This window comes from Olea europaea, chromosome 18 (assembly GCF_002742605.1).
Source record: "Olea europaea var. sylvestris chromosome 18, O_europaea_v1, whole genome shotgun sequence".
In the NCBI taxonomy this organism is placed as follows: domain Eukaryota; kingdom Viridiplantae; phylum Streptophyta; class Magnoliopsida; order Lamiales; family Oleaceae; genus Olea; species Olea europaea.
Genome location: NC_036254.1, coordinates 17,269,452 through 17,296,359, shown reverse-complemented (window position 1 = coordinate 17,296,359; position 26,908 = coordinate 17,269,452). Strand labels below are relative to the sequence as shown.

Sequence of the window (26,908 nt, the reverse complement as noted above, 5' to 3'; positions counted from 1 at the left end):
AACTTATCAAAGGGCAATGAATTTAATTTTTCATGATATGATAGACAAATTTGTTGAAGTGTATGTAGATGATATAGTGGTCAAATCCATTAAAGAAGAGGACCATTTCGAACAATTAAGACGTTCATTTGAGCGAATGAAACAATATAAGCTAAAGTTGAATCCCTTGAAATGTGCACTTGGTGTCAATGCAGGAAACTTTCTTGGTTTCTTGGTACACAAAAGAGGGATTGAACTTGATAAAAATAAAGCGAAAGCCATTCTAGAGGCCAAACCACCTAGCAACAAAAAAGAATTGCAAAGATTTCTTGGCCAAGTAAACTTTTTAAGACGCTTTATTTCTAATTGTGCAGGGCGAACTAAAGTCTTTTCGCCACTTTTAAAGCTGAAAAATTAGAACGAATTCGTCTGGAAAGAAGAACATCAAAAGGCTTTTGAAAGCCTAAAGACATATTTGTCAAGTCCACCAGTGTTGGTGTCACCAATCCAAGGACGGCCAATGAAAGTGTATGTATCAGCTGAAAAAGAATCAATAGTTGGAATGGTCGCGCAAGAAGACCAATTTGGTGAAGAGAGGGCAATTTACTACTTGAGTGGACGGTTAATAAAATGCGAATGTAATGACTCTGCTATCGAAAAACTATGTCTTGCATTGTATTTCACATGTTCAAAATTAAGAGCTTATTTACGACCTGTAACCGTTTATTTAATTTCTAAAGTAAATTTGATTAAATATATGTTCTCTCGCCCTATTTTACACCAAATGGTAGGCATTTGGACGTTAACTTTATCAGAATTCGAAATATAATACATACCCCAAAAGGCAGTCAAAAATCAGACTTTGGCTAACTTTTTAGCCGATCATCCATGCCTTGACATGCCTGAAGAAATTGAATTAGAAATCAATTCGTTCGAGCTAAAATTTTAGGTGTTGTATTTCGATGGGTCAAAAACCTCTAAAGGTGCAGGAGTAGGAGTAGCATCGATAAATCCTTTAGGGATTTGCTACAAATTCGCATTCACTTTGGATAGGATGTGCACCAAAAATCAGGCCGAATATGAAGCCTTAATCGTGGGCCTGGAACTAATGATAGATATGAGGGTAAAAAATGTAAACATTAGAGGTGATTCTCAATTGGTAATTCACCAACTGATTGGTGATTTTAAATGCCAAAGTGATTCCATCATGAGTCAATATGAAATTGCCCAAGAGTTGTTAGAAGAATTCGATTAAGTAGAACTTCAGTGCGTTAATAGAATATACAATGACGTAGCAAATGAGTTGGCCCAGATGGTCTCAGGGTACTCAAAGGTTTTAAATTGGAAATCTACTTGTGAATATGGAACAATATTGCCCGTGATCCAAAGAAGGGCGAGAAAGATTGAATTTCATTGCATACAAGATGGAGATGTAATGGACTGGAGGGCAGAGATTAAGGAGTTTCTTAAAGAACCTAATAAAAGAGATAGTAAAAAAATGAAGTTGCGCTTGCTAAACTATGCATTGATAGATGAAGAGTTGTTTAAGAAACGCTCTGATGGAATACTGCTAAAATGTGTAAGTTTGCAAGAAGCCAGGACGATCATGGTTGAAGTGCACGAAGGGATATGTGGAGCTCATCAAGCTGGCCAAAGGATGCGATGGTTAATTATTAGGAGTGGATATTTTTGACCAAAGATAGGAGAATTTTGCGTTCAATATGCAAAGAGTTGTTTAGAATGCCAAAAGCATGGTCCAACACAAAGGGCGCCAGCATGAGAAATGACACCTATTATTAAATTTTAGCCGTTCAAGGGTTGGGCGATAGACCTGATAGGGAAGATTTATCCCCCATCGTCCAGGCAACATACTTTTATTATAGTTGCAACTGATTATTTCACTAAGTGGGTAGAGGCGGTACCTTTAAAGGAGATCACCCAGAAGAATGTCATAGAATTTATCCGTGATCACATCATTTATAGATTTGGAATTCCAGAAACTTTGATGGTAGATCACGGGACATCTTTAAATGGGGATCAAGTGAATAAATTTTTGAGCGAGTTTGGAGTTAAATTAGTAAACTCCACGCCATATTACGCTCAATCCAATGGGCAAGCAGAATCTTCTAATAAGTATCTAAAAAATATCATAAGGAAAATGATAGATGAAAATGCCAGAAATTAGCACGAATGTCTGAACAAAGCCTTATGGGCTTATAGGACGTTGCCTCGGTCAAGTACCAAAATTACTTCTTTTCAACTTATGGACAGGAGGCCGTGTTGCCTATGGAAATCAACGTGCAATTGATCAGAGTGTGTTTGCAACATAGTTTAAGTGATGATGAGTATACCGAATCACTAGTTCAAAACTTATTAGAGTTGGACGAATTAAAGTTAGACGTCCTAGATAGATTGCAAGTTCAAAAACGAAGAATGGCTAAATTTTATAATAAAAAAGTTATAGCCAAGTCGTTCAACCTAGGCGAACTGGTTTGGAAGACAGTACTCCCTTTGGATAGCAAAGATCCAAAGTATGCCAAATGGTCGCCCAATTGGGAAGGACCATATAAAGTGAATAAAGTATTGCCTAATGGAGCCTATCATTTGGAAGATTTAGACGGCACCAAACACATGAGGTTCATTAATGGCAAATATTTGAAAAAATATGTTCCTTCCTTATGGGAAAGTGAACAAATAAAAGTGTAACAAAATCGCATTGAGCGATCGTAGAGTAAAAAGGGCCAGAGTGAAATACGTCCAAATAAATTCCTTTATTATCAAATGTTCATTACAAAACTGCAAAATACAAGGTGCTAAATGCTCTATAAACTACGATAAAAAGCAAACTACGATTAAGAGCAAACTAATCTCCAAGTTGATCGCCGAGTAAGAGGGCGTACTGGCCTTGATCGCCGTCTTGATCGCACTGCTGCAAAGGCAACCAGAGAGGTCGAGAAGCACTCTCAGCAAGCAGAAAGGAAGATGAAGTGCCTTCACATCGCCTTCCTAAATGCATCGCTGTAACGATAGGCAAGGAGGCTAAGAAGCACTCTCAGCAAGCAAGGTGGCTTGCAAGCACCCCAAAAATTGCCTTCTATCATTAGACTCCTTGTAGAAACAGAGACGATGGGAAGAACTTCGCAGCCGGCCAAAGAATATTTCCTATATCTCCCATACCAAAGGTGGCATCAAGAAAGATGGCTAAGTGGGCAGATCAGATGATCCATTTCCATGGAGAACGAAAGCTTTCGATTGATTGTCAAAAATGCCAAGCAAATGGCAGCAAATTGGTTTTTTTTTTAAGAATAAAATGGAAATGAAGATGGGGAGTATGAAGTATACATGCATTTATAGGGGGTGAAGGTGAAAGACAGAATATAATGTGCATTTATAGTGGTGAAGGTGAAAAGACAGAATATGAGCAGCCATATTCGTGTCTAGTAAATGAGATTAAATGGCCCAAAATCGGGCAGAAATATCAAAAGAAAAAGTGCAAAATTTTTTTTTAGCATAAAGCAGTTAAGTGTTTGAGCGATTGACGATTAAAAGACGAACGTCAATAAATACACAAGAAGCTAAAATAGTTATTCATTGACAATGATGGCTGCTGTTATATCAGTACAAGGTTACAAAGGGAAAGTCAAACGTGAAATTACAAAAAGAAAAGTTAAGGCATTATATGTCTTAATTACAATCCGCCCCATACTGAACGAATTATTTCCCTAAGGTTCCTCCAATCCTCGTCCTGCCGAGAAGAAGTGATGTTCAATTCAGCCACAACATCATCATCAACTTCTAACTTCTTGTACTGCTCGACCAAAGACTTAGTTCGCTCAATTCCTTGAGAGGCATTACGCTTTTTAGCAGCCATTCTCGCCTTGCAGTCGTCCATCTTGGCTTGAAACTCCTTCATCTGAGCAGCCAAGCTAGTCATCAAAGAGTCTTCAATCATGACTTTGGAAGAGATTTCTTTCAACTCGTCCTCAGTTTTGTTGATCTCCAGAAGCAAAGACTCTTTTTCAGATATGGCGCGAAGATATTGAGTACTTTTGGCCTTTAGTTCAACATTCTTGGCCAGCAAAGAGAGGACCTCGAAATGGATAACTTTCAACGTTGCTTTAAAATCAGCAGAAAGATTGAGCAACGGAAATGTCAGTGCTTGCTCCAATTGTGCATTCAAATGCTCAAACTTATCCTTATGCCTGGCAGCACTAGCCTTACCGATGTCCATGTCTATGAAGGACACGTACTCAAATATCGATTGCTTGAGGAACTTCATATCGTCCTCTGAAGAAGCAGAAGGACAACTAGCCGAAGCAGGGCGATATGTTTTACCTTGTCCCCAGGCAGCGAACAAGTCTTGAATGGAACGTACAATTTTATCAGCATCCTGCAAAGAAAATCGCTGATATTGAAGGTTTCCACTACACTAAACAAAGTAGAGGTAAAGGTGAAGCAAAGATTACCTCATCAGCAATCTTGGAAGATGGCATATCTCCAGCCAAATCTGTCATCTGTGGATCCACCATTCGTGAGGACTTCCCCTTATCTAAACGAGAAGACCTTGCCGCAACGGGCAGACTTATGGGAACATCTGCAGAACTCAAAAGGCAACAAATCAACACCAATAGCACAAGCAAAGGTAAAGCATAAAAAAACGAATTACCTTCTGCTTCAATGTTTGGGAGGTCAACGCCCTGGAAAGAAGGTGGCTCGTCCATTGGTTGTGATAAAGATTCTGGGACTGAAGGTTTCTCTTTAAGCGTAGTCCCTTCATCAGCTGGTTTGGACGAAACAGCCCCAGCAGAGGATGATGGAGCAGGAGCTGCCAACACCAAAGCCTTCAAGGGAGAAGTTGAGCTTTTCTGAGAAGTCCAAATAAACTATCAGCACATGGAAAAGTCTCAAGTTTGGAAAAGTATAATTATGAGTAAACCAATTTAATTACCTTCCTCCTGACGATGAGAGGGGTATCATCATCATCATCCTCCAAAATGGGAGACGCTGAGGCTGGCCGTTTGCGGCTTGGGGCACTTTTAGCTGCAGTAGGCTTGGTAGGAAGAGAAGTCGATGGACGGACAGATTGTTTAGCACGAGCAGAGGAAGAAGGACTCCTAATGGACACAGGAGTGACCAAAACAGGAGAAGTGGAAGAAATGTTTGGCTGGTCTAGTAAATGGAAAGCACGATTGGCATCAGTCGCAAACAATCTGCGCTTCAATGACGGCCAGAGTCGTTCAAAAAGGGAATGGATGGCACGGCTAGGATTGAAGGGGGCTAATGAAAAATTGCTCATCAAAAGAAGATTGCGAGCATTTATAGCCTCTGCCTCCACTTTATTAATGGTATGGAAGCGGTCTATCAAATTCTTTGAATAGCAAGGGGAAACAAGCCAAGTTTGGCCAAAACCAAGTTGGCGAGCAAAAAATTGGAGAGCATATATTTCTACCCCAGCCTTGGCATTAGTCCCAGTCAAAATATCATGGAACAACTCCCTCCCGGTCGAAAACTGAATCCAAATGAACAGAGAGGTGCTTGCACTATCCATAGTGGATGGAGGTTGCAAGTAATCTGGAGTCAAAAAAGGAGGAAAAGGAAAGAAGGAAGAGATTGAATCCAAAGTATAAAAGAATGAAAAAATGTCCCTTCTGGACATATTTACAGGAGTCAGGGGCTCAATGGCAAGTCGTAGCAGCTAGCAAAAGGGCTGGAAAAAGATGAAGCACCAAGCGATGGAAAATAAACTCTCAACCACATTTGAGCGAACCAAAGAGGTCCACTGCCAGTGGGAGATGCAACATTCTTCAATTGGGATTGAAGAGAAGCCATGCCTCTATAGAGGGCAGCTAAAAAGAAAGAACATAAATTCAGAGGCCTACCACGCGCCAATTCGTGCGCTATGGGTAAATAACTCAGGGAGGGCTTTATACTTGACACACACAAAATGTATTTACAAAATCAAATCAAAAGAAAGGCCACTCGCTCAGTATGGGAAGACTCAGTGCTCAAGTGGTTATGAAGGGTTTGTAGGCTTGAATAAGAGTCGGTGAGGCCTTTAACAAATTTTGGGGCGCCACCAGAAATTAAAATACCAGGGAAAACGGTATCGCCCAAAGGTGGTGGCAGATTTACTAGGGCTCCAACACCCCTTAAGGTAATGGACATGGAACCGAGAGGAAAAATAAAAGTATTATACTCAGAAGACCAAAAACTTAAAGTGATTGGAAAAAGTATTGGGTCAAAAATAGGGGGTTGAAGAGAGATTTCTAACAAATCAGAAATCCTAGTATTATCAAAAATTACCTTAGTAGGACCATGGTCCATAAGGCGAGCATGCCATCTATGAAAAACAACATCAGATTTAGGCCAAGTGCGAATACCTCTTTCGCGAAGTGGCCACAACGGCAAAGAATTTAGAAACGGAGGGCCCTGAGTATAAGGGAACAGCTGACCGACCGCCGCTTGTTCGATGGCCTCAGCATTGTTGAATGAATGACCTAGATAGAACTCATTGAGTTCGATACTGGCCGGTGCAAGAAAGTTCGGAGTTACATATGGCCGAGTAAGGAGTTTTTGAAAGTCTTCGAAACTGAAGGAATCACAAGACTGAGATTGAGAAGCAGTCATTAAGGACGAAATAGAGTTTTACAGAGTTACGTAGCAGAGAAGCAAGGAAATGAACAGTAATATTGCAAGAGAGGCGTGATTTAGTGGTGCAATGAAATAACGTATTTGGGGGTTATAAGGGTTTGCAAACGTTGCACCTTTTCATGCTATGGAAGAAAACAATTATTGAAATTCTTAAGAATTTCGAATGTTACTGGAAAACACAAAGTGAATATGACAAAAATTAATAATTGGTATTAATTCTGCCATATTGGGGGGTAATTGTTGACACACAAAAAATTCAGCCTAAGTTGAATAGGCCAAGGAATGAAGCCCAATTAGAAGATCCCCAAAATCAAATAGCCCAAAAAACGACCTAGTCGGGCAATGTAGGATAAAGGCCCAAATAAGGAAGTCCATGAACGCGAAAATACCATCGCCTAGGGTTGCAAGTCGCCCAGCATCTTAGCAAATATAAGAAGTATGGTTACCCAAAAGTGCAGTTAATGAAGCAGTTATTGGGTAGTCCTATCACGTTTCACAATTCAAGGAATTCAATTGAAGACGGTTGAACGACAAAAATAATGGCAGCAATTAGATAAAGCAGTTCCATGACAAGTTGGCCACTACAAGGGAAGTGGGCAGTTATAGAGCGATTAAGCAGTTTTTTAAGCGGTTGATCACGAAGAAATCATTCAGGGAGTATAAAAGGAAGAAAAGACATAGAGCAAAAGACCCCGAATCAAACACTCTCAAACAGAGAATACGTAACTTTCAATTTTTTAGTTTAGATTTAAACACTTCTTTTACAGTAACTCGTGTGTTTGCACCCCTTGGAGGCATTCTGTTTTTATTTTTCAATTGTAAAATCATTGCCAATAAAAAACGCCCCTTTTTGGAACTTTGTCTCAAGAGGTTTGCCCCTTATACAATCGTCTGATCCCTTTTTAATTGTTAACGGCTAACCCGCGCGAAACACAATGGTTGGACAAAATTGCCCTTTTGTAAAAGAAATGTTGATTTAGGGATGCTTTTGTCAAAATTCAAATAATAAGTTCTAAATCCATCCGTAAGTGAAAACGATAGGGCTCATTGTTGCGAAACAGCTGTCCACAAACTCATCCTCGTTAAAAAATAAAAAATAAAGCTAGTTGCAAGTTGGGGATATATATATAAAAAAAATAAAAACAGCCGTCCACAAGTTTTTTTTAGCTCGCTCTCTTTAAAAAAAATAAATAAAAAAAATAAAAAAAATAAAAATAAATAAAAGTGGAGGAAAGATGCATTCCAATTTTATCTTCAATTTCAAATGACATTGAAATATACGACATCAAAAACAAAGACAAGAAAATAAGCATAAAAATTCATTTACAAACGCAGAGAATCAAAGTGTCTAAGCAGAAAAGAAACAGTTTGTAGCAGCAACACTGAATTGCGATTTAGGTGCCAAAATCTCCACTTTATCTTCTTCGTCGTCTACCTTTCGCAGCTTCATTTTGATCCAAGTAGAAGACCCTTCAAGTCTCTTACTCAAAATTGCCACACAAGAAAACATTTCCATGTCTTCTTCCCCTCTTTTCCTCGAATCCTTCACCCTCCTCTCATACTCCTCTGCTACCAACATAGCTATATCTGCCATGTCCTTAGTATTTGTTTGATCGAGTTGGGTTTTGTTTGCTGGTCTCACTGGGAGTATTTATATGGTACTGATAGAGAAATGGTAAGGTTGCCACACGTTTTATGGTGATACTACGTGCGAGCATTATTATAAAAAGCGGCGGCGGTTTGGGGAATTTCAATGGGCGACGGTCTACACGTGTTCAACGTTTTCAGCCTTTCCTCAATATTTGTCCAAAGTGTTTGCTGAGTTAAAGGTGCTTGATGTGAATTAGAATTAGAGTTTTTTTAGCATATTATAATAGAAGTTTTTAAAATTTGTGATTGAAAAGTCATAGAACTCATGAAATATGTGATTAATATCGATTGTTTGACTTTGACTTATATTAAATTCAAATTTTAATTTTAGCCAAATATGCACTTAACTACAAAATTTTTCATACTCGATAAGTTATTAATAGTCACGAGATGACAAAGTTTTTTCTTGCCACTAAGCTTACATAAGAAAAGAAGAGGCCTGGACTACCACTCTTGTCTATGCCCTTGGATAGAGCAGTTTTCTAGGTTACTACGGTCGAGAATCTACATTTCGGGATATGGTTACTTTAATATAAGGTCTTCGATTCTAATGCTAACAGATGCAAAGTAATAAAATTGATTTCAAGAAGTATCAATCAAGTCACAATCCAACAACCCTTTTACCATCCAGGACTTACTTCGAGGATTCGAACAAGTTTAAGTCAACAAATTTTCATATGAGTTCAAGTTCCTAGGTGAACTCATATGAACTTGAAACACTTGTACCGAAAAATATGCATGAAGTTTTTTAATTAAAATCTACTCTTTCTTATCTTCTGACGAACATGTCCTAAAAAAAAAAAAAAACAAACTTTCAATTAACTTTTTTTGTAAAGTAAGAAATGTCAGAAGCATAATTGTTTGTGTTAAAATGATTATAAGTTTCTTTTACCGTAGGTTAGAACACATGGCAAAAATTCAAAGAGGATTCATATCCACTCGATTTATCTAAAGCTGCATTAATATGGAAGGGGGAAAAAAAATGTCTGAGCCCGGGTTCGAACCGGGGACCTCTAGTGTGTGAGACTAGCGTGATAACCAACTACACCACCCAGACAATTGCGTCATGATATTAATTCATGAAATATTGTATGCAAATTTCATTTTGATACTCTAGCGATCAACAAAAAATTGTAAGAACTTCAAACCATCAAAGAAGGTTGGGATGGTCATTTTCATGGAAAAAGTTAATATCAAGATCATGAAAGAACTCTTAGTTCTGTATGAAAAATAAACTATATCTTGATAATGTAATTTAAGCAAACCTACATGATGCAAAGAGTCGTGGCACGAAAAATTGGAAAACCATTATATGTAATTGTAAGTCAGCACATTTCTTTATGTAGGAGCATCGTGATTGAGAACCAAATTAGTCACACACAAAAGGAAAACTAAAAAAATGAGATTTACCAATTAATCAATTGAAAAGTGTTGCATTATTAATTAATTGAGTTGTTTGTTAATAGGTCCGAATTAATTAATTAGACTAATTAATTAAATTAATTAATTCGTGGATATAATCTAATTAACTAGATTAATTAAATATTGGCCTGAATTAAGTTTAAAGACGGGCCAAGCCCATTTGAAATTTATTAATAAACTGCTAGGGTTTGAAAAATCGTAGAGAATATAATTCATATTTTTGCTAGAACAAGAAAAAAATCCTAATTCTCTTAATCTTATTTTCTACGTGGATTTTCATTGAAAGTTGAACAATTGGACAGCTGCGAATTGCAGATCATGATTGTTGGAGTTCAAAAAAAGTAAAGAAGTTTGCATAATTCAACAAAGGTATAACATTCTATCATAGTTTCTATATATCACAAAGAAGATCTTTGGTAATTGAAAATCTTGTTTAATTTTCGTTGAGCATGTTAAGTAAATTCCCAACAATAAAAACATATTTTGAAAGGGTTTTAGAAAATTCAATCTAAATCTATTCGTAGGTTTTTCTCGGAATTGGGCTTTGCATTTTGGGGTTTTGATCTTGATTTATGGTTTCATAATGATGACACTAATCAGCAGAGGTGGTGGTGGGGGAACAGAAAGGAGGAAAAAGAAGTGATTTTTATTTGTAATTATTTATTTGGGAATTAATTATTTATTTGTCCTTTCTTTTCTTTTCCTTTTCTTATGTTTAAATAGGAGATATATTTATCATTTCAATGTTTTTATTGAGAAATTTGATGAAAATGAAGTTTTGCGCAATCAAATGTGTAAGTAGGGCTAAAAATATCAAAAAATGAAAGGTATGACGTTTTTCACAATAATAATGAAAAGTAGGAACGTTTATATTCTAATTACACTGGAATATCACTCTTTAATTCATTATGTAATACTTGAAGTAAGTTGCATGTACAATTTGTCTATTTTCGAAATTATTGTTAGGAGAATCATGTTTGGTGTACACTTTCAATTTTGATAGTTTGCATTTGACAATTTATTTTAAAAAAAAGAAGAAAAAAAAAAACAATTTCCCTCCAACAACTTTTTAAACACAGAGGATGTTTAGCATGATGTATATTTGGAGTGTACAAATGACATTTCTCTTGTTAGGAACACTTCTATTGTTCGTTGCAATATTATCTCATTGGCCCGATCCGAAACACGTACTCATATTTGTCTTATGTTCATGAATTATTTATAAATATTAAAAATATTTTTTATTCATGCATTTCAAATAATTCACAAATATTACACACTTATCCATCACTCATTTTTAATATTTAATGTAATATATAAATAATGTGATATGTGTCGTTAGTATGTTAAGTTGATTAAATAAAGCAAAAATAAATTACCTATTGTTACTTTTTTTAAAGCATCATGAGTCAATATTCATTCGAAAAAAGCCCTCTGCACAGAGCCTATACAAGGGCTTTCACATGGAAGTGGACCCCACATATGGACCCTTCCACCCCCATGTGTGTGCATCTGTATAGGTCCTGTGCAAAAAAAGTTTGTACAGATAGCATAGTTCTATTCATAAGATCCACCCTCATATGTGTGTACATATATAGGCCCTAAGCAAAAAGGCCTATACAAGTAGCATAATTCTATTCATTAACCGTTTTGACAATGGAGTTTGGGCATAAAATAGTGAATGTTTAAATGCAATCATTGCATATTCACTTTAACAAATGCTAACCTTCTAGAATCATATGACACTCCGCCAATATATGAGATGCAACCCACAAGAATTTTGAGAAAGCCCCAAGTACAGCACCCACAATATTTATGGTGCCGCATTAACATTCAATTCTACGGGTTCCACCAACTACTACTTTTAGTTATATTCAATTTTAATGTATTAAAAAAAAAAAATAAAGATCCCACAATATTTTGTATTTAAAATGCAGGGTCAATTAAGGTTTAAAAAATTAGATTAACTCTAGACAGTATATAATAAAAAGAGTAAAATATGGTTAGCGATAAGACTAATTCAAGCTTCTAAAAGATCACAAGCGTAACTAGATATCAAAATCAAATTCGCGTCTAGACATGCTTGTTAGAACACATATTTTTAGGGGTAATTGGCGCAAAACGTCCCTACCTTTTAAGTGTATTGTGGAAAACGTCCCTACCTTTCACTTTCTTGACGCTGAACGTATTTTTCATCAATTTTTGACGATTTTACCCTCCATTCAAATAAAACAAAAAGAAAAGAAAGGAAAAAAAAATAAAAAACTAATTGCAACCACATTCCCAAATTTTCTAAAAATTGCAAATGGTAACTTGATAATTACCATATTAAATAAATTGAAAAAAAATCAAAAAATTAAGAAAAAAATTAAAAAAATGGGTTGTCTTCTTCACTCCACGCACCCCACCCCACCCCACCCCACCCCATTCTAACCTACCCTACTATTCATCTTCTTCTTTGTAAAAAAAAAATTAAGAAAGAGAGACAGAGAGAGACTTTTCCCCAAAATAATTATTTTCGTGCATAGCAAATCCTCCAAATTCGAAGCCCCATTACATCTCTCTGCACTTCCCCTCTTTGTATAAGCTCCTTCATTTTCATATCCAATATCAAATCTCATTGTGCTGAGAGATGTAATGGGGCTTCGGATTTGGAGGATTTGCTGTGCAGAGAGATTTTGTATGATAGGGTGGGGATGAATAGTAGCGTGGGGTGGGGTGCGTGGGGTGAACAAGACAACCCTTTTTTAATTTTTTTTTCTTAATTTTTTGATTTTTTTTCAATTTATTTAATATGGTAATTATCGAGTTACCATTTGCAATTTTTAGAAATTTTGGGAATGTGGTTGCAATTAGTTTTTTATTTTTTTTTCCTTTTTTTCTTTTTGTTTTATTTGAATGAAGGGTAAATTCGTCAAAAATTGATGAAAAGGACGTCCAGCGTCAAGAAAGTGGAAAGTAGGGACATTTAGTGCCAAAAAAATGAAAGGTATGAATGTGTTTCACAATACACTTGAAAGGTATGGACGTTTTGTGCCAATTACCCTATTTTTGGGGATGACAAAAAAATCCGTTCAACTCGATACCCTTAGGTCCCGGCCCCATGTGTTGCGGGGATTACCATCTAACTGGGTAAATGGGATGGATACTGAGTGAGGGTCATTGCCTTGAAGCGAAATGGGGTGGGTACGGGAAACATAGTCTCCGTCCTGCTACTTGCTCCCTTTAAAATTAATTTCAAATTTAAATTTTTATCAAACAAAAATAATATGTTTATCATCATGTTTAAAGAGAATATAAGTTGTTTTTAACAAATTGGTAAAAAAGTAATAATATTTATTAACTAAGGAGAGATAAATGGGGAAGGAGACCTGCCCTCCCCAACCCAATCTTGCTCTGAACCTGTCTCATCCCGCTTTAATCGGGTATGACTATGGGGTAAGATAACAAAAATACTCGACGGGATAGGAATGGGATAAGGCCAACCCATCCCATACCCGCCCCGTTGCCATCCCCACATATTTTAAGTATTTAATTTTCATCAATTAAATAAATTATCTTTTTATTTTGAAGTAAAAATAGTATTGTTTATTTTCAACTTTTATCTACAATATATTAAAATGAAGAATTATGGAGAAATTTTTTATACCAATTTTAACCATACATTTTTAGTTATATGCCCAATATACCCTTATTTAATTTTACTTTTCTTGATAATTAATTGAAACTTTTTAATTCCAATTTTACCTTACGTATTTAGTTATATGCCAAATATACCTTTATTTAATTTTGGTTTTGTTAATAAATAATATTAACATTAATTTCATTTATTCAACTTAAAATCTAAAAAAACCATTTTCTTTTTCATTTGTTAATAATTTCCTAAATTACTCTTTTTAATATTACATTAATTTTTATTAAAAAAACTCTTTTCTTTTCCATTTGTCAATAATTCCATAATTAATCTTTTTAACATTACATTAATTTTCATTAATAACATTAATTCAATTTATTAAACATAAAATTGAAAAACATGTGTTGTTTAAAGAACTGAAAGGATGTCCTTAAATTCCCCTTTGAAATAAAAAATAAAAATCCATTCAATCTATTCAACATAAAATTGGAAAATAAGTGTTGTTTAAGGAACTCAAATGACGGACTTAATTAACCTTTTAAGATAAAAATAAAATAAAATAAAATCTTTTGACATTTCCACGATCATGAGATCCACATTCCAATTGGTGAACCACAATTCTTCTTCGATGGAATTGTGATTAATCCAGCCACCAATGTTCATGAGCTTCTTGAATATCCTTTTTGTATCAATTCTATGCACCCTCTCGATTTTTGTATTCTAATATTCATATTTATGCATACTTTACTATCTAATTTTGATTTGGCATATTTATATTCAAACTGATTAGATGAGAATTTTGTTATGTCAAAGTCATAAATTTTTTTTTTTTTCAAAATCTTTATATGTTTTGATTTGTAATTTCATTCTATATTTTAGATTTCTATCATCATTCATGAAAATCTTAAATGACTTCTTATATTTGAATGTTTATTATGTTATTTATAGCAATGATGTGTAGCTTGGTGAATAGAGCAAGGCTTGAAGGCTGCAAAATTGACCAAATAAAGTGTATTATCATTTGTTTAGATTATTTGTCCTATATTTTTATTGATTTTGTGGGTCCTTTCCCTCGAAGATGGTAACAAGAATATTGTCTAAACGTATGAAATTGAGGGATTACATCATGAATGTCGAAGCAATAGAGGAAAATCGAAATGGGCTATGTCGAGGTATGTGATTCAAAATTGCAAATTTATATATTAAATACAACAATTCTTGCCCTCTCAATAGGCAATTCAAAAAATTTATAGATCTCTAATAAATTTACAAAAATTATTAATTAAGATAGTATCAGTACATTTTGAAATAATTTTAGTATTTCAACAGCATTATGCATATCATTTATCCGATATATAAGACGTGCAGCATATGTGTTCACTACTAATAATAAGAAAATGACTAAATAGCACAAAACCCATCTATTTATAGGACATACGGCGAAAAATCCCTATTAATTGAAAATAGCACAAACAGCGATTATTTGAAACTTTTAATGCGGAATACTAACATTTGAGGAGTGAAAAATCCTTGCATGAACTTTGAAGTGTGATCCACCCCCTTACCATTCAATTCCATTAGTTTAACCGATAATAAAAAATAAAAATAAAAAGTAAAAAAAAGTAAAGATTGCCTAAATTAAAAAGAAATAATTGCAGTTGTGATCCCAAACTTTTTATTTTTTTACAAATTACACTCAATCTTTTGATATGTGACCTCCACGGTCCCAAGGCTTTAAAACTTTATTTTCTTTCCCACTCTGCCAACCCAACCCATCCCATCCCATCCCATCCCATCCCATCCCCACTTCATCTCATTTCCCCACCCCAAACCAAAAACCTAAAATGTCAATTGAAACAAAGAATAGATACCATATACCTACAACCAATCGAGTGTGACCCATCTTCCTTCACCCCAAACCCACCATGGTCCTATCCTCCATTCTATCAACTAATGTCTTTGCTTCCTCAAGATCTCCACACTTCACATACATATACATAAGAGTATGGACCATGCTTGCTGTACATTATACCATACAGCATGGTGTACAGCCCCCTTATAGATGAGGGGGTTGTACACCATGCTGTACAAGCATGATGTACAACCACGATAACTCTAAGAGTAGGTATTAGTAAGCGGGATGCTCATATTGAACCATTTCTCTCGAATATATTGATGAAATTCTTTCTAAGCCTCAAATCGTCCGACTGAGCACTCGTTGAAACCACCCCAATCATAGTAATCTCATTAGGATTCATATCTCTCTCTCCATTTTCTTATAAATCCTCAATGCATCCATGAAACCAAGTCTCTCATAGGATTTTTGCCAAACACTTTATCTACAGCCTCCAACTCCCCACTTTACGTAGCAAGTGGAATCAGATCCAACTACAACACCGAGTTGGCTCTGTCTATCAAAAAAAAGGGATTGAGCGATCTTGGAAATGGGAAAAAATGAGAGGATTGAAGGACGGAAAATTCAGGTTGTGAAACCATTAATGGTGGTGGCCTAGCTTTGTAGTGGTGGATGTGATGGCACAAGAGCCTAAATTGTGGGTTGTGGATACTCCGACAGGGTTTGTAACTGTAAGTATTCATATCTTACCTAAAATGGGGAAGAAAATGAAGTGGAGTGGGGTGGAAAATAAAGATATAAAATTTTTGGGATTGTCGATGACACATATAAAAAAATTGGGTATAATTTGTAAAAGAAAAAGTTTGGGGTTACAGTTACAATTATTTAACGGTTAAACTAATGGAATTGGACGATAGGAGACTTTGAACACACTTCAAAGTTCATAGGGAGTTTTTCGTATTTCAAAGGCTTTATTCCGCACTAAAGGTTTGAAACATGGATGTTTTGTGCTATTTAACCCCAAAAAATTATTTATTTAAGAAGTTACTATTGTATTCAACACAATTCACTTTTATGCTCTTTTATTGTGGCCATCGTTTAAACCTTAGTCTAGTGTCTCTATGCATGCAATGTCAAGTTAATTATATCACTCATCATTGACATTTAGGTTATGTTACAACTTGCTCATTCAAAAATAAAAATAAAAAGTTACCGATTGTTCGCTCACTTCTATATATAGTTACCTATCCATCACCCATGTTAATTTCATCCATCTACTTGAACAAAAATTACATGTGGCGAATGAAAATCCTACTTGGCCACTATGTTAAAAATTGACACATGGAGAACATTTGCAACTCTCTGCCCCCACCATCACCTCCACCTCTATCTAATTGAACTTATACACCATATGCATTTCCTCCACTACCCAGAGGCGACCCTGAGGGCGCACGAGTTGAGTGACCGCACATGGCCTCAAAATTGTAAGGGCACCATAAATTTTTTTTTTATTATAATTGTATATTTATTTATAATTATATTTTTAAAATACGAAATTTTTATTATTATGCATAAGATATTAAAATTAAGAATAATGTGAATAATTAATTATAATTTCTTTGAATATAAAATTTTTAAGTAGTATTCTTACCTTAAATAATGTGAGGGAAAAGGGAAAAGTCGAAAAGAGATCAGGTTGGCCAGAGAGCTGAGAGAAGAAAGAAAAATTAAGCGAGCGCCTTTTCCAATTGTCTTTTTTGGAGAAAAGAATTAAAAAACCCAACTATCTTTTTCAATTGCCTCAAAGATAATTGAGGCAAAGAAAAGATAAATCAACCATCTTTTTTGAAGAAATCGTCTTTCTCGTCCAATCATCTTTAATCTGGTTCCAAAAAATTCTCTCTTTTCCTTGAACGATGATTGACGATTCATATTTTTCATTAAATCCTCGCTGAAAATCTGAATTACTTGTTATCTTTTCTTTATTATCGTTTCGTCAATCTCGTTCCATAATTTCACTGATTTGAATTCTCTTTGTAAGAACTTGTTAAAATTTGAATTCGCTTTGCTTGAACGTGGGGATTGGGGATTGAGGATTGAGAAAGCAAGACATAATTTTCCTCTGGAAAAGTTGAACATTTATAAGTGAGTTTTTGTTTCGTTAACATATTTTTCCTTCAATAAATTTTCTGAATATTCAAGAAAATATAGATTCTTTTTTAATATTTTTTCAATGTTCTGAAGATGGATTCACCTTTCATAATTTATAATTACTAATTTAATAAATGAAATCAATTAATTGTGAAAATGGGTTCACTGTTCATAATTTATAATTATTAATTTAATAAGTAAAATCAATTAATTGTGAAGTGAAATTTGCTATAAAATTGATTCATTGAATTTTTACTACCCTTTAACTCTCATTTCGTTTGATTGGTGATACGCAGGTTTTTGAAGAATCAAGATTGATTTAATTCCTGTTACTATTGCATTTGTTGAAAGAAGTTTTTCAAAATTGAAATTATTAAAATCTTATTTGCGATCAACCATATTACAAGAACAATTGAATGAATTAGCTTTGATATTTATTGAGCAAGACTTTCTACAACATATCGATTATGAAAATTTAATTAGTAAGTTTGCTTTTAAAAATGCGAGAAGAAATATTTTTACATGATTTGTAGCATTTCAAGCTTTACACTTGACTTGATTTAAATATTTTTTTTCAAGGTTTGCTTATATAGAATTGCACGAAGAGGCTAGTGGCTTGATTGGTTCTTTGTTGATAACATATGAATTTTGATGAAGTTCAAGAGATGCTTTTTGAGCTTTATTTATGTTTTTTTTTGTTCATGTATATATATATATATATATATATATATATTAGTTACTTGAAGGAGGCACCATTTTATAATCTCAAACAGGGCACCCAAAATTTCAGAGCTGGCTCTGCCACTACCATCCTTTGATTGATTCTTTGGAGAGTTTTTCTCTAATCCTTCGTCCTCGAAATAGAACCCATATCTCCAAACCATTTCATTCGCATCCATCGTTACTATTATTTTCTCATCTTTCATTCTCTTTGACTGAGCTACATCTTATAGTCTCATCGCCCGGATGACAAAAATTAAAGATCAAAGTAGAGAGAAAAATTAAAATTTCGTCTTTGAATAAGAGAAGACTTGACATAAAGTGGAGAAATTGGTGTCTCTGTCTCCTTATATTTAATTTGAATTGTTATGGATAAATTAGGTTTTTGATGTGAAGATATGGGATAGTAGCATTCTCGCTGGCAAGCATTGGAGATCTCAAATGAAGTATAATTTAAATTGTAAAAGCAGAAATGAATGCTCCTCTACGAGAATTGATGGCTACAAATTTGGACTCGGAAACATAATCAGCAGTGTTACGTGTTGTCATACTTGGCCAACCTACTTGGACCTATGGCCCACTTAATCCGAATCACGTGGTGCTCTAGCCGACGTGGTTTGTATGGCTGAGGCCCATATGCCAAGGCCTGTGAAGATAACTAAAATCATAAAGCGAAAGTACTACGTGAGTAACAGAAGCCCCAAATCCGAAGTCGAAGCAGAAGCCTCCGAACTATGAAGGAACGTCTTCCATGATCACTTCTCCCAAGAGATTTTCTACGTAAAGATCTTGTTAGAATGATTGATGGAACGTTTGTCATAAGTATACATGTCAAGTCTTGTCATTAGCATGGGATTCTGCATAAGCAATAAATGCGCAGCAAGCTAGCAAGTCAATGATGATGCCGAGGATTGGATGTTTGAATTAAAGAGATGAGACCACGTGCCACCTCATCCAATGGCTGTCATTTTACATGTATCACTATAAATACTTTCCTTATGTAACATTGAAGGACTAATGCAAGAATCAATACAAGAAACCACACTTTATTCTCTCTTTCATATTGCTTTACAACATTATACGAGTTCATACATATTTACATTCAGATTCATGAGCACCGATTGGTAATTATTGTACAATCGAATTACGAATATCCTGTCGGATTCCGAACGTTATCGTCCCGCGTCGTTGAGCTACTCCCACGCCCCTGATTCTTTCGTCCTAGACCGTCCATGTGTCTTAACGTGTAGGACCTTCGCTCATGAGTGCGCGGATGAGTCCGGCATCTGTTGGCAACATTTTTTGGGGTCAACAAGCAGGTTTGTTGATTTTGACATTATCATGTGAAATTTTTTTTGTCTCAAATAATTAAAAGGTTTTGAAGTGAAAATTCACACCCAAATAGGACCCATAGCCAACGAAGTGCAAAATACTGATGTTCCGCTCCTACTTCAACAAGGCGGCCATGAAGAGATGAATCAACAACGAAAGGCAAACGATAAAGTGTGACCGAACAATTAAAGGGGGAGCCCAACATGTGAATTCCCAAACGGAGATGGAGAGAAATTTTTTGCGATGGCAATGACCCCACTTACCCGCTCATCAAAGCATCTAACATAGAATACGCATCATGTTCCATATATTTCTTTGGGATTCAATTGATGAGAATCTGGGGAAACATTCGATTTGGGGTAAAATTGATTAGGTCTACAGAGGGAAGATTAGGGAAAATTAAAAAGTTGGAGAAACGACAAAACGATTCTTCAATTTCTTAAAAGAAAACGTTATTTTTTGAAATTGTTTTTATCCACTTGTCAATTTTTAACACCGTTAGTAGGCACGTAGGATTTTCCCGTGGATTTATTTCTTTGCCTAAGTGGATGGATAGATTTGAAATGAATAATGAATGGACAATTTTATTTAAAAATTGGTGACTAATAGGTAACCATCTGTATTTTGGTGAAACGTGTGCGATGAATGATTTAATTAATGCTTGTATTGTCTAAAAAATTACATTTTTTAAGAAGTTACGGTTATATTCAACATATGGTATGTTCGGTGGTAATTATGAAAATTAATTTTTTGACAGAAAGAAAAGTGAATTTCACATTTAAGTGAAAAGTAAAAAATAATGATTAAAATAGTAAAATCACAGTTAAAATATTAATTTATTGGTGTGAAAAATTGTAGTCAAACGGGGGCACAGTGTTCGTTCACCGTGGCTGTCGTTTAAACCCTGGTCTAGTGTCTCTGCGGGTGCAGTGTTGAGTGCAGTTCTCCATGGCGAAAACCAGAGTGAAGAAACGAAAGCTCGCCAACAAATCTTCCACTCCCACTCAATTTTTTGACAGAAAGAAAAGTGAATTTCACATTTAAGTGAAAAGTAAAAAATAATGATTAAAATAGTAAAATCACAGTTAAAATATTAATTTATTGGTGTGAAAAATTGTAGTCAAACGGTGGCACAGTGTTCGTTCACCGTGGCTGTCGTTTAAACCCTGGTCTAGTGTCTCTGCGGGTGCAGTGTCGAGTGCAGTTCTCCATGGCGAAAACCAGAGTGAAGAAACGAAAGCTCGCCAACAAATCTTCCACTCCCACTCCCACTCCCACGCCCACACCTAAAATCGACAAAAAAATCAAGAAAAAGAACAAATCCAAATCCAAAACTCAATTATCCGACTCCGACTCTGACTCCGACTCCAACCGGCAAACCCAGCTCCAATCTCTCCTCGAGGCCTACTCCAAAGACCAACTCATCACCCTCGTCATCGACCTCTGCTTATGCCAAGACTCCCTTTTTTCCGTTATAAAAGCCGCGGCCGACAAGGACATCTCCCATCGCAAAATATTTGTCCACGGCCTCGGGTGGAATACTACTCACGACTCCCTGGAGTCGGTTTTGAAATCGTTTGGTGAAATCGAGGATTTGAACATCGTGAATGATCGAGCAACTGGAAAGTGCAAGGGTTATGCTTTTGTCACTTTCAAAACCCGGCAATCCGCGAAGAAATTATTGGAAAACCCTAGAATTAATATTAGCAATCGTATAGCATCGTGCCAGCTGGCGTCAGCGGGTCCCAACGCTGCTCCAGCTCCAGGAACATTTACCCAGCCGCCGTCTTCTACGGATTATGCGAACAGGAAGATTTATATAACTAATGTGCCGGTGAATGCAAATGCACAGCAGTTGAGGGGATTTTTTGAGAAATTTGGGGAAATTGAGAGTGGGCCAACTGGTTTGGATCCCACAACTGGGAAATTTAAAGGTTATGCAATTTTCGTGTTCAAGACTTTGGATGGAGCTAAAAGGGTTTTAGAGGAGCCTTATAAGGTATTTGAAGGGCAAAAATTGCACTGCCAGAAGGCCACCGAGGGGAAGAGTAAGGTGGGCAGTGGGGCAGCATCAATAACTACCGCACTGCAGCCAGTGCAGCCGCTCATGCAGGTGGCAGCAGCCTCCCAGCAGGCACAGAATTTGGCATTATTGGGGCAGCAGGCGGGATTTGTTAATCCATTGTATGGTGGTGGGTTGACTGGGAATGCAAATTTGGGTGGATTGTTGGGAGGATATTATGGGATGATGGGAGGTCAGCTTCCGGGGTTGGATTTAGGTGCTTATAGTGGTGCTGGTGCTGGCAGTGGAGGGTCAAGTGGACCAATCCTTCCGGGGTTGGGTTTAGGTGCTTATAGTGGTAGTGGGGGTTTGAGTGGGGGGATGCTGCAGGGGCTGAGTTTGGGTGCTTATAGTGGTGCAGGTGCTGGAAGCGGAGGATCAAGTGGGGCAATGTTGCAGGGGCTGGGTCTAGGTGCTTATAGTGGTGCTGGTGCAGGTAGTGGAGGATCAAGTGCGGCGATGCTACTGGGATTGCAGCATGTGTACCCAAAATTGCACAGTGGGCAGACTTCGTCCTTGTCCAAGTCTCAAAGGACGGGTGGTGGTGGTTACTCTGCGAACTTGTGGTATGATTCATTCCTCATTTTTGTGTAGCTACATTTCTGTCTCCATTTCAAATATTTGTGCACTGCACTCTAGGTACAAGCATTATTCTATTATACTGTGCTGAGTGGACAAGCGAATGCAGGAGAGTTAATCCTCAATTGAGCAACAGTAACAACATAAAACAGAATTATTTTGCCGTATATAGCATGGCTGATAATAATTCTCTAAAATGCTAGTTTGCCGAAATTTAAAATTACATTAATTTCCTCTCTTCATCAGTGGTCCTTCCCATTGTATGACAAGTTGACTAGGCACACCATATCTGTCCTGATGTGGTGGTGTGTTCATTGTGGTGCTAGATATCTGTTATGTAAGAAATTCTGAAAAAAAAATTGCCTTTTCCATTTATTTTCTTCCTTTACTTTAAAGCACAGTTAACTACTTTAAGTACCTTACTATTTGAAAAAAACAGACCCCAGAGGATTGTGTTTTATCTCTAGAAGCCAATTGTTTTTAAATTTATTATGTAAGCCACTGGTTTAGATGAAAGTTTAGATTGTTAAGATGGGTATTGAAACACAATGTTAGTGAACCTATTACTACAATAGTGGAGATGATTATAAACTACCACGAAGAAATGTCTTTGTAGACAAAATTCCTTATAGACCATGCATATAAAGTTTGAGGACTGATCAATTGCTATTAAGACTGATGTTTTTGATGGGTTGGAATGTTACACTTAGAAGAAATAATGTAACCGACAAGCTAGATGAAGCATAAGCAAGCATGTTAACATGGATTTGCCTTCAGTCAAGAAATATTAACATTTGGCAAAATTGTACTTAGCACATCTCTGTCCTATGTAGTTTTTCCATCTGGTGCTTGCTTATGTATAAACCAAAATATCTCTGCCTTCGTAGATAATAAATTATCCATCAATTTTTATAGAACAAAAATCAACAGAGAATTGTTTGAGATGGATTGGGTGTGTTCAGTGAAGTAATTCCCATAATTGTTGAGGTGATTCCAGTTGACTGTTCAAAATTTAGTCAGATTAGAAAAGTTCATTTATTAGGATAAAGTAACTATGGAAGAAATGATACACTACAAGAGAGTGGGTACACCATGAAAGAAGCAAAATGGCGAACTAGGACTTGGGGAACTAATTCGAATTATTTAAGACAAATTATAGTTGTAGTTGAGATTGTCATTAATAAGGATGTCTTGGGTTTTCCTTCTAACACAAAAGTTTTGTTTTGCCTTTTGGTATGAAAACTTAATTTGTTGAATAGAAAATATTGTACTTGATCGAGTACAAATTGTTTTAAACCAAATAGAAGGATCTGGAAAATTAATTAAATCAAACATCGAAGAGAGAACTTTCAAATGTATTTGGGAAAATCGTTAGCGGATAGTATAAAGCTTCTCATGTAATTTCATTCACAGCTTTTCTTTTTCATAATTTTTTTTTGCCAGGCGCTATAGGATTACTCGCAATAATCAAAATAACTACTGTGGACATCATTTTTGTTTCTGTATTGCCTCCTGACATTATTGGTCATTCCTGCAGAAGAATTGGGCTGAGCTGGCGGAACAAGTTCTGGAAAATTTCTAGGGGCTTGATTGGGATTGGTGGCTTGGTCGTGGAATATGACATTGCAGCTTTATGTTTTTAATCCTTTATTACTTTTCTCATAGTCCTCTTTATTACATCCTTTTACTGGCCTTTGAAGAACCTTTGAAGAACTTCGTAGATTATATTTCATATTAAATTGATAAACCTTTTGTTACCTCTTTTTATGGGTTTAATGATTTTTCCCTTCAAAGCATCTTGGTCTCTTTTGATTCTCATTTTCCAAGTTTTATTTTGCTTTTGGTGATATTTCAGTATTGTTGTGTTTTGTTCTCCTTTTCTGTTTCTTTTCTTTTTTCTTTTCTGTTTTTTTTCTTGACACCTTTATAATATATTCTTCCATTAAAGCTAAACATGATGTTTATGGTCTCTTGATATTTTATTTGCCTTGTTACTTTTTTCGTAAAATCTTTGGCATTTGGCACTTTTGTCGTCTTTATTGTTTTCCAGCATACTTACAATTGACAATTTATTTTTAATTTTTTTCTTTAGGATTGATTATTTAGTGATATTTTTGCTGTGTGTTCATATGTTATTTGTGTGGATGAGTAGTTCTCATATGTGCCTTTAATAAGCCTCATCCTTTTTTTCCCACTTTTTTTGTAATTCTGTGGTTTTAAACTATTGAACTATATCTCTACCTCCTCCTCGAGCAATTTCTTTTTCTTTTTCTTTTTATTTTTATTTATTTATTTTTCTAAATAAATCTGAATCAGGAGGTATCCTTTTGCAACTTCTCCATCCTTGCAGTCTCTAATATCTTTCACATGTTCTTGGGAATTCTCTTACTGACATTGTTTTTTCCCAATTTGATGTCAGAGGAGTTGAGTTGAGTTGAGCTATCAGTTTTCTGCTAAAGTCATTTTGTATTTTGCTGTCGAGTATCAAATCAATGTTTAAATAAAGAATGGCTTCACCTTTTCCACTTTCTTCCATAGAGTTTCTCCCCATAAAATTTGGACGACTCCTTTAAAGGTGTGCTACAATTTCTTGTGCACCTGTTTGGTTTAAATAAAAATCAGTTTTTTAGTAGATTTTGATAAAAGTTGATGAAATGTGTGATTGAAAAATCGATAAAAATTATAGATCCTATGAAATGTGTGGTTGAAAATGAGTTTTAGAAAATGGGGGCCAAATAGGGGCACATCCTTTGTCATTTTTGTAAGATTATATTATCTACTTTTAAATTCATAGTGTCCCCATTTGATGTCAAATGATATATTTAACTTACGTTGATGATTGTTTACACATGGTTCTTTGGTATTAGATAATATTTTGCTGATCAAGCATTAGCTTGGTCATATGTTATTCACTGATCTCTTTTATTTCAGTAACTCTGTATAACCTTGCTAAGTTTCATATAGTAGTACTCCGATTAGCAAGCTTGAAAGTGTAAAAATTGAGGATTACTTATGGTGCAACTAATTATCAGGGGACAATAGTCTATTTTTCTCAACTCATTTCCCCTGACGAAAAAAATAGTATTTTGAATTTATTTGTTGGTGAATTAAGCTTTACCCTGTTTCCTTCTTAGGACAATATTCTATATTTATTCTTTGATTTTCTATTCTATTTTCGGGGTCAAAGTGTAGATATTTTTTAGATATTATGTTTTTATGCTTGCAAATTGCCCGTCTTTTGCAGAGTTATATACTAGTTCTTGAAAATGTAAGGAAGATTTCCTCCTCGATTTGTTGCTGGTATCCTTTCTCTGTCATCTTCATGCAAGTTTTGGAGCATATGTTACTTTACCACTTTTCTTTGTACCTTGTGAGTACGTTATATTTTCCCTTGAAGAAAACGCGACTCTTTTCTTGCATCATTATTTTTATGATTGAACATATTGATTCTCCTCAAGATATCTTAAAATGAAAATTTCAACTTGAGGAAATCAGAGGCAGATATTCTGAAATAATTTCTATGGTTTTGGTTTCCTTTTTGTTTTCATCTTGCTTTATGTCTTTTATGTTTTCTCTTTCTTCCTTGATCCTTCCATTGTCGTTTTCCACCAGAAGTTTGTGACCAACCATCTGTGGGTTATATGGATGAACAATGTTTGAGAGAGGTTCACTGGACATAAATATTGGTGCCTTTTGTTTGCAATTGTCAACTCTTGTGGTTAAGCTGAGGAAAAAGGCTTGGATTTTATTTTTGAATTCGTGGTTGAGTTGAGTTGAGTTGAGTTAGAGGTACGAGGTACTTCTGGAAACCTACTTTGTAACTAGTTTTTGAAGTAACTGTAAAGTTAATTAACTTCCTCTGTTTTGTGCTCGATTCCATCAACCTTACCCCATTTGATGCCTTGGCATATTTCGTGTATTTCATATCTTGGATTTCTTCTGAGAACCAATATTAGTACTCAGTGCTACTTATTAGAAGAATTTTTAATATAAATTATGGGAAATAGGGAATCCAGTTATTTACCACCAAATACATGCAGAGTTAATCGAAGAAATTATATGGTGTTGACATTGCCTCAACTTGAGTTCTTACCAACGCTCCAGTTATGCAAGAAACATCAAAGACATTTATCCTAAATAAACCTCCTGCTGCTGCACGGCATTAGCAAAAAGACAACTTTTGTAGGATATTTTACAGTGTGTTTACTTCTTCCTCTTCTTTGGGGGTTGGAGAGTTTCTTCCTCATCTTCGTCTTCGTCATCATCTTCTACGACTTCTTCCTCCTCCTCTTCATCATCATCCTCTTCTTGATCATCATCCTCGTCGTCCTCATCGTCATCTTTGTCATCATCTGCATCCTCTTCTTGATCATCATCCTCGTCATTTGTTTCTTGGTCTGGACCTTTTTTATCATCGTTCTTGTTACTGACGGGGTTTCCATCTTTGGAAGATAAGTCTTTCTCACCTTCTCCATCTTTGTCCTCGTCTTCATCCTCATCTTCATTTCCATCACCATCCTCGGCATCTATTGCCTTGTTGGGGTAGCATGCGTGATCATCTCCTCTCATCTTAGGTCGTATCGTCAATAACTTCATGTATTCATAAACATAAATATGGATGAATTTTATTATTGTATATATACGACAGTTTTTAATTTTTCAAAGAGGAGAAACACAGATACGTAATCCATGTGGGCAATGCGTTCCCCGTATTTGGAAGAATAGTGACTGAAAAAAAGCCCTTTGTAGAAATTAAAAATTTGATTTTAATTGAAGTGAAAGTCAAGAATTTATTTTTTATCGCATTTTATGAATTTTTAATCACACATTTCATCAACTGTTATCAATATTTACTAAAAGTCCAATTCTAATC

General features: G+C 35.6%; 3 protein-coding genes and 1 non-coding gene across 5 annotated transcripts; 1 reads left to right on the top strand and 3 right to left on the bottom strand.

The window, feature by feature from the left end:
• Positions 1-7,849: 7,849 nt before the first annotated feature.
• Positions 7,850-8,300, bottom strand: LOC111366496. The gene has a single exon (XM_022987239.1). The coding sequence runs from the start codon at positions 8,222-8,224 to the stop codon at positions 7,979-7,981; it is 246 nt and encodes an 81-aa protein (XP_022843007.1). The 5' UTR covers positions 8,225-8,300; the 3' UTR covers positions 7,850-7,978.
• A 963-nt stretch (positions 8,301-9,263) lies between these two features.
• Positions 9,264-9,337, bottom strand: TRNAV-CAC. Its single transcript has one exon. It is a non-coding gene; the product is annotated as a tRNA-Val (tRNA).
• A 10,925-nt stretch (positions 9,338-20,262) lies between these two features.
• LOC111367631 (UBP1-associated protein 2B-like) lies at positions 20,263-25,896 on the top strand. 2 transcript variants are annotated; one of them, XM_022988609.1, is made up of 4 exons: positions 20,263-20,394; positions 20,651-22,022; positions 23,573-23,599; positions 24,990-25,000. In XM_022988609.1, coding segments are annotated over exons 1-3 (1,425 nt in total). In that variant the 5' UTR covers positions 20,263-20,342; the 3' UTR covers positions 23,574-23,599; positions 24,990-25,000. The 2 variants fall into 2 exon arrangements, with proteins under 2 accessions (XP_022844377.1, XP_022844376.1); XM_022988608.1 differs by having other exon boundaries at positions 20,264-20,394; positions 23,573-25,896.
• A 342-nt stretch (positions 25,897-26,238) lies between these two features.
• On the bottom strand, positions 26,239-26,631 carry LOC111366810 (prostatic spermine-binding protein-like). The gene has a single exon (XM_022987505.1). The coding sequence runs from the start codon at positions 26,629-26,631 to the stop codon at positions 26,239-26,241; it is 393 nt and encodes a 130-aa protein (XP_022843273.1).
• Between the last annotated feature and the right edge of the window lie 277 nt (positions 26,632-26,908).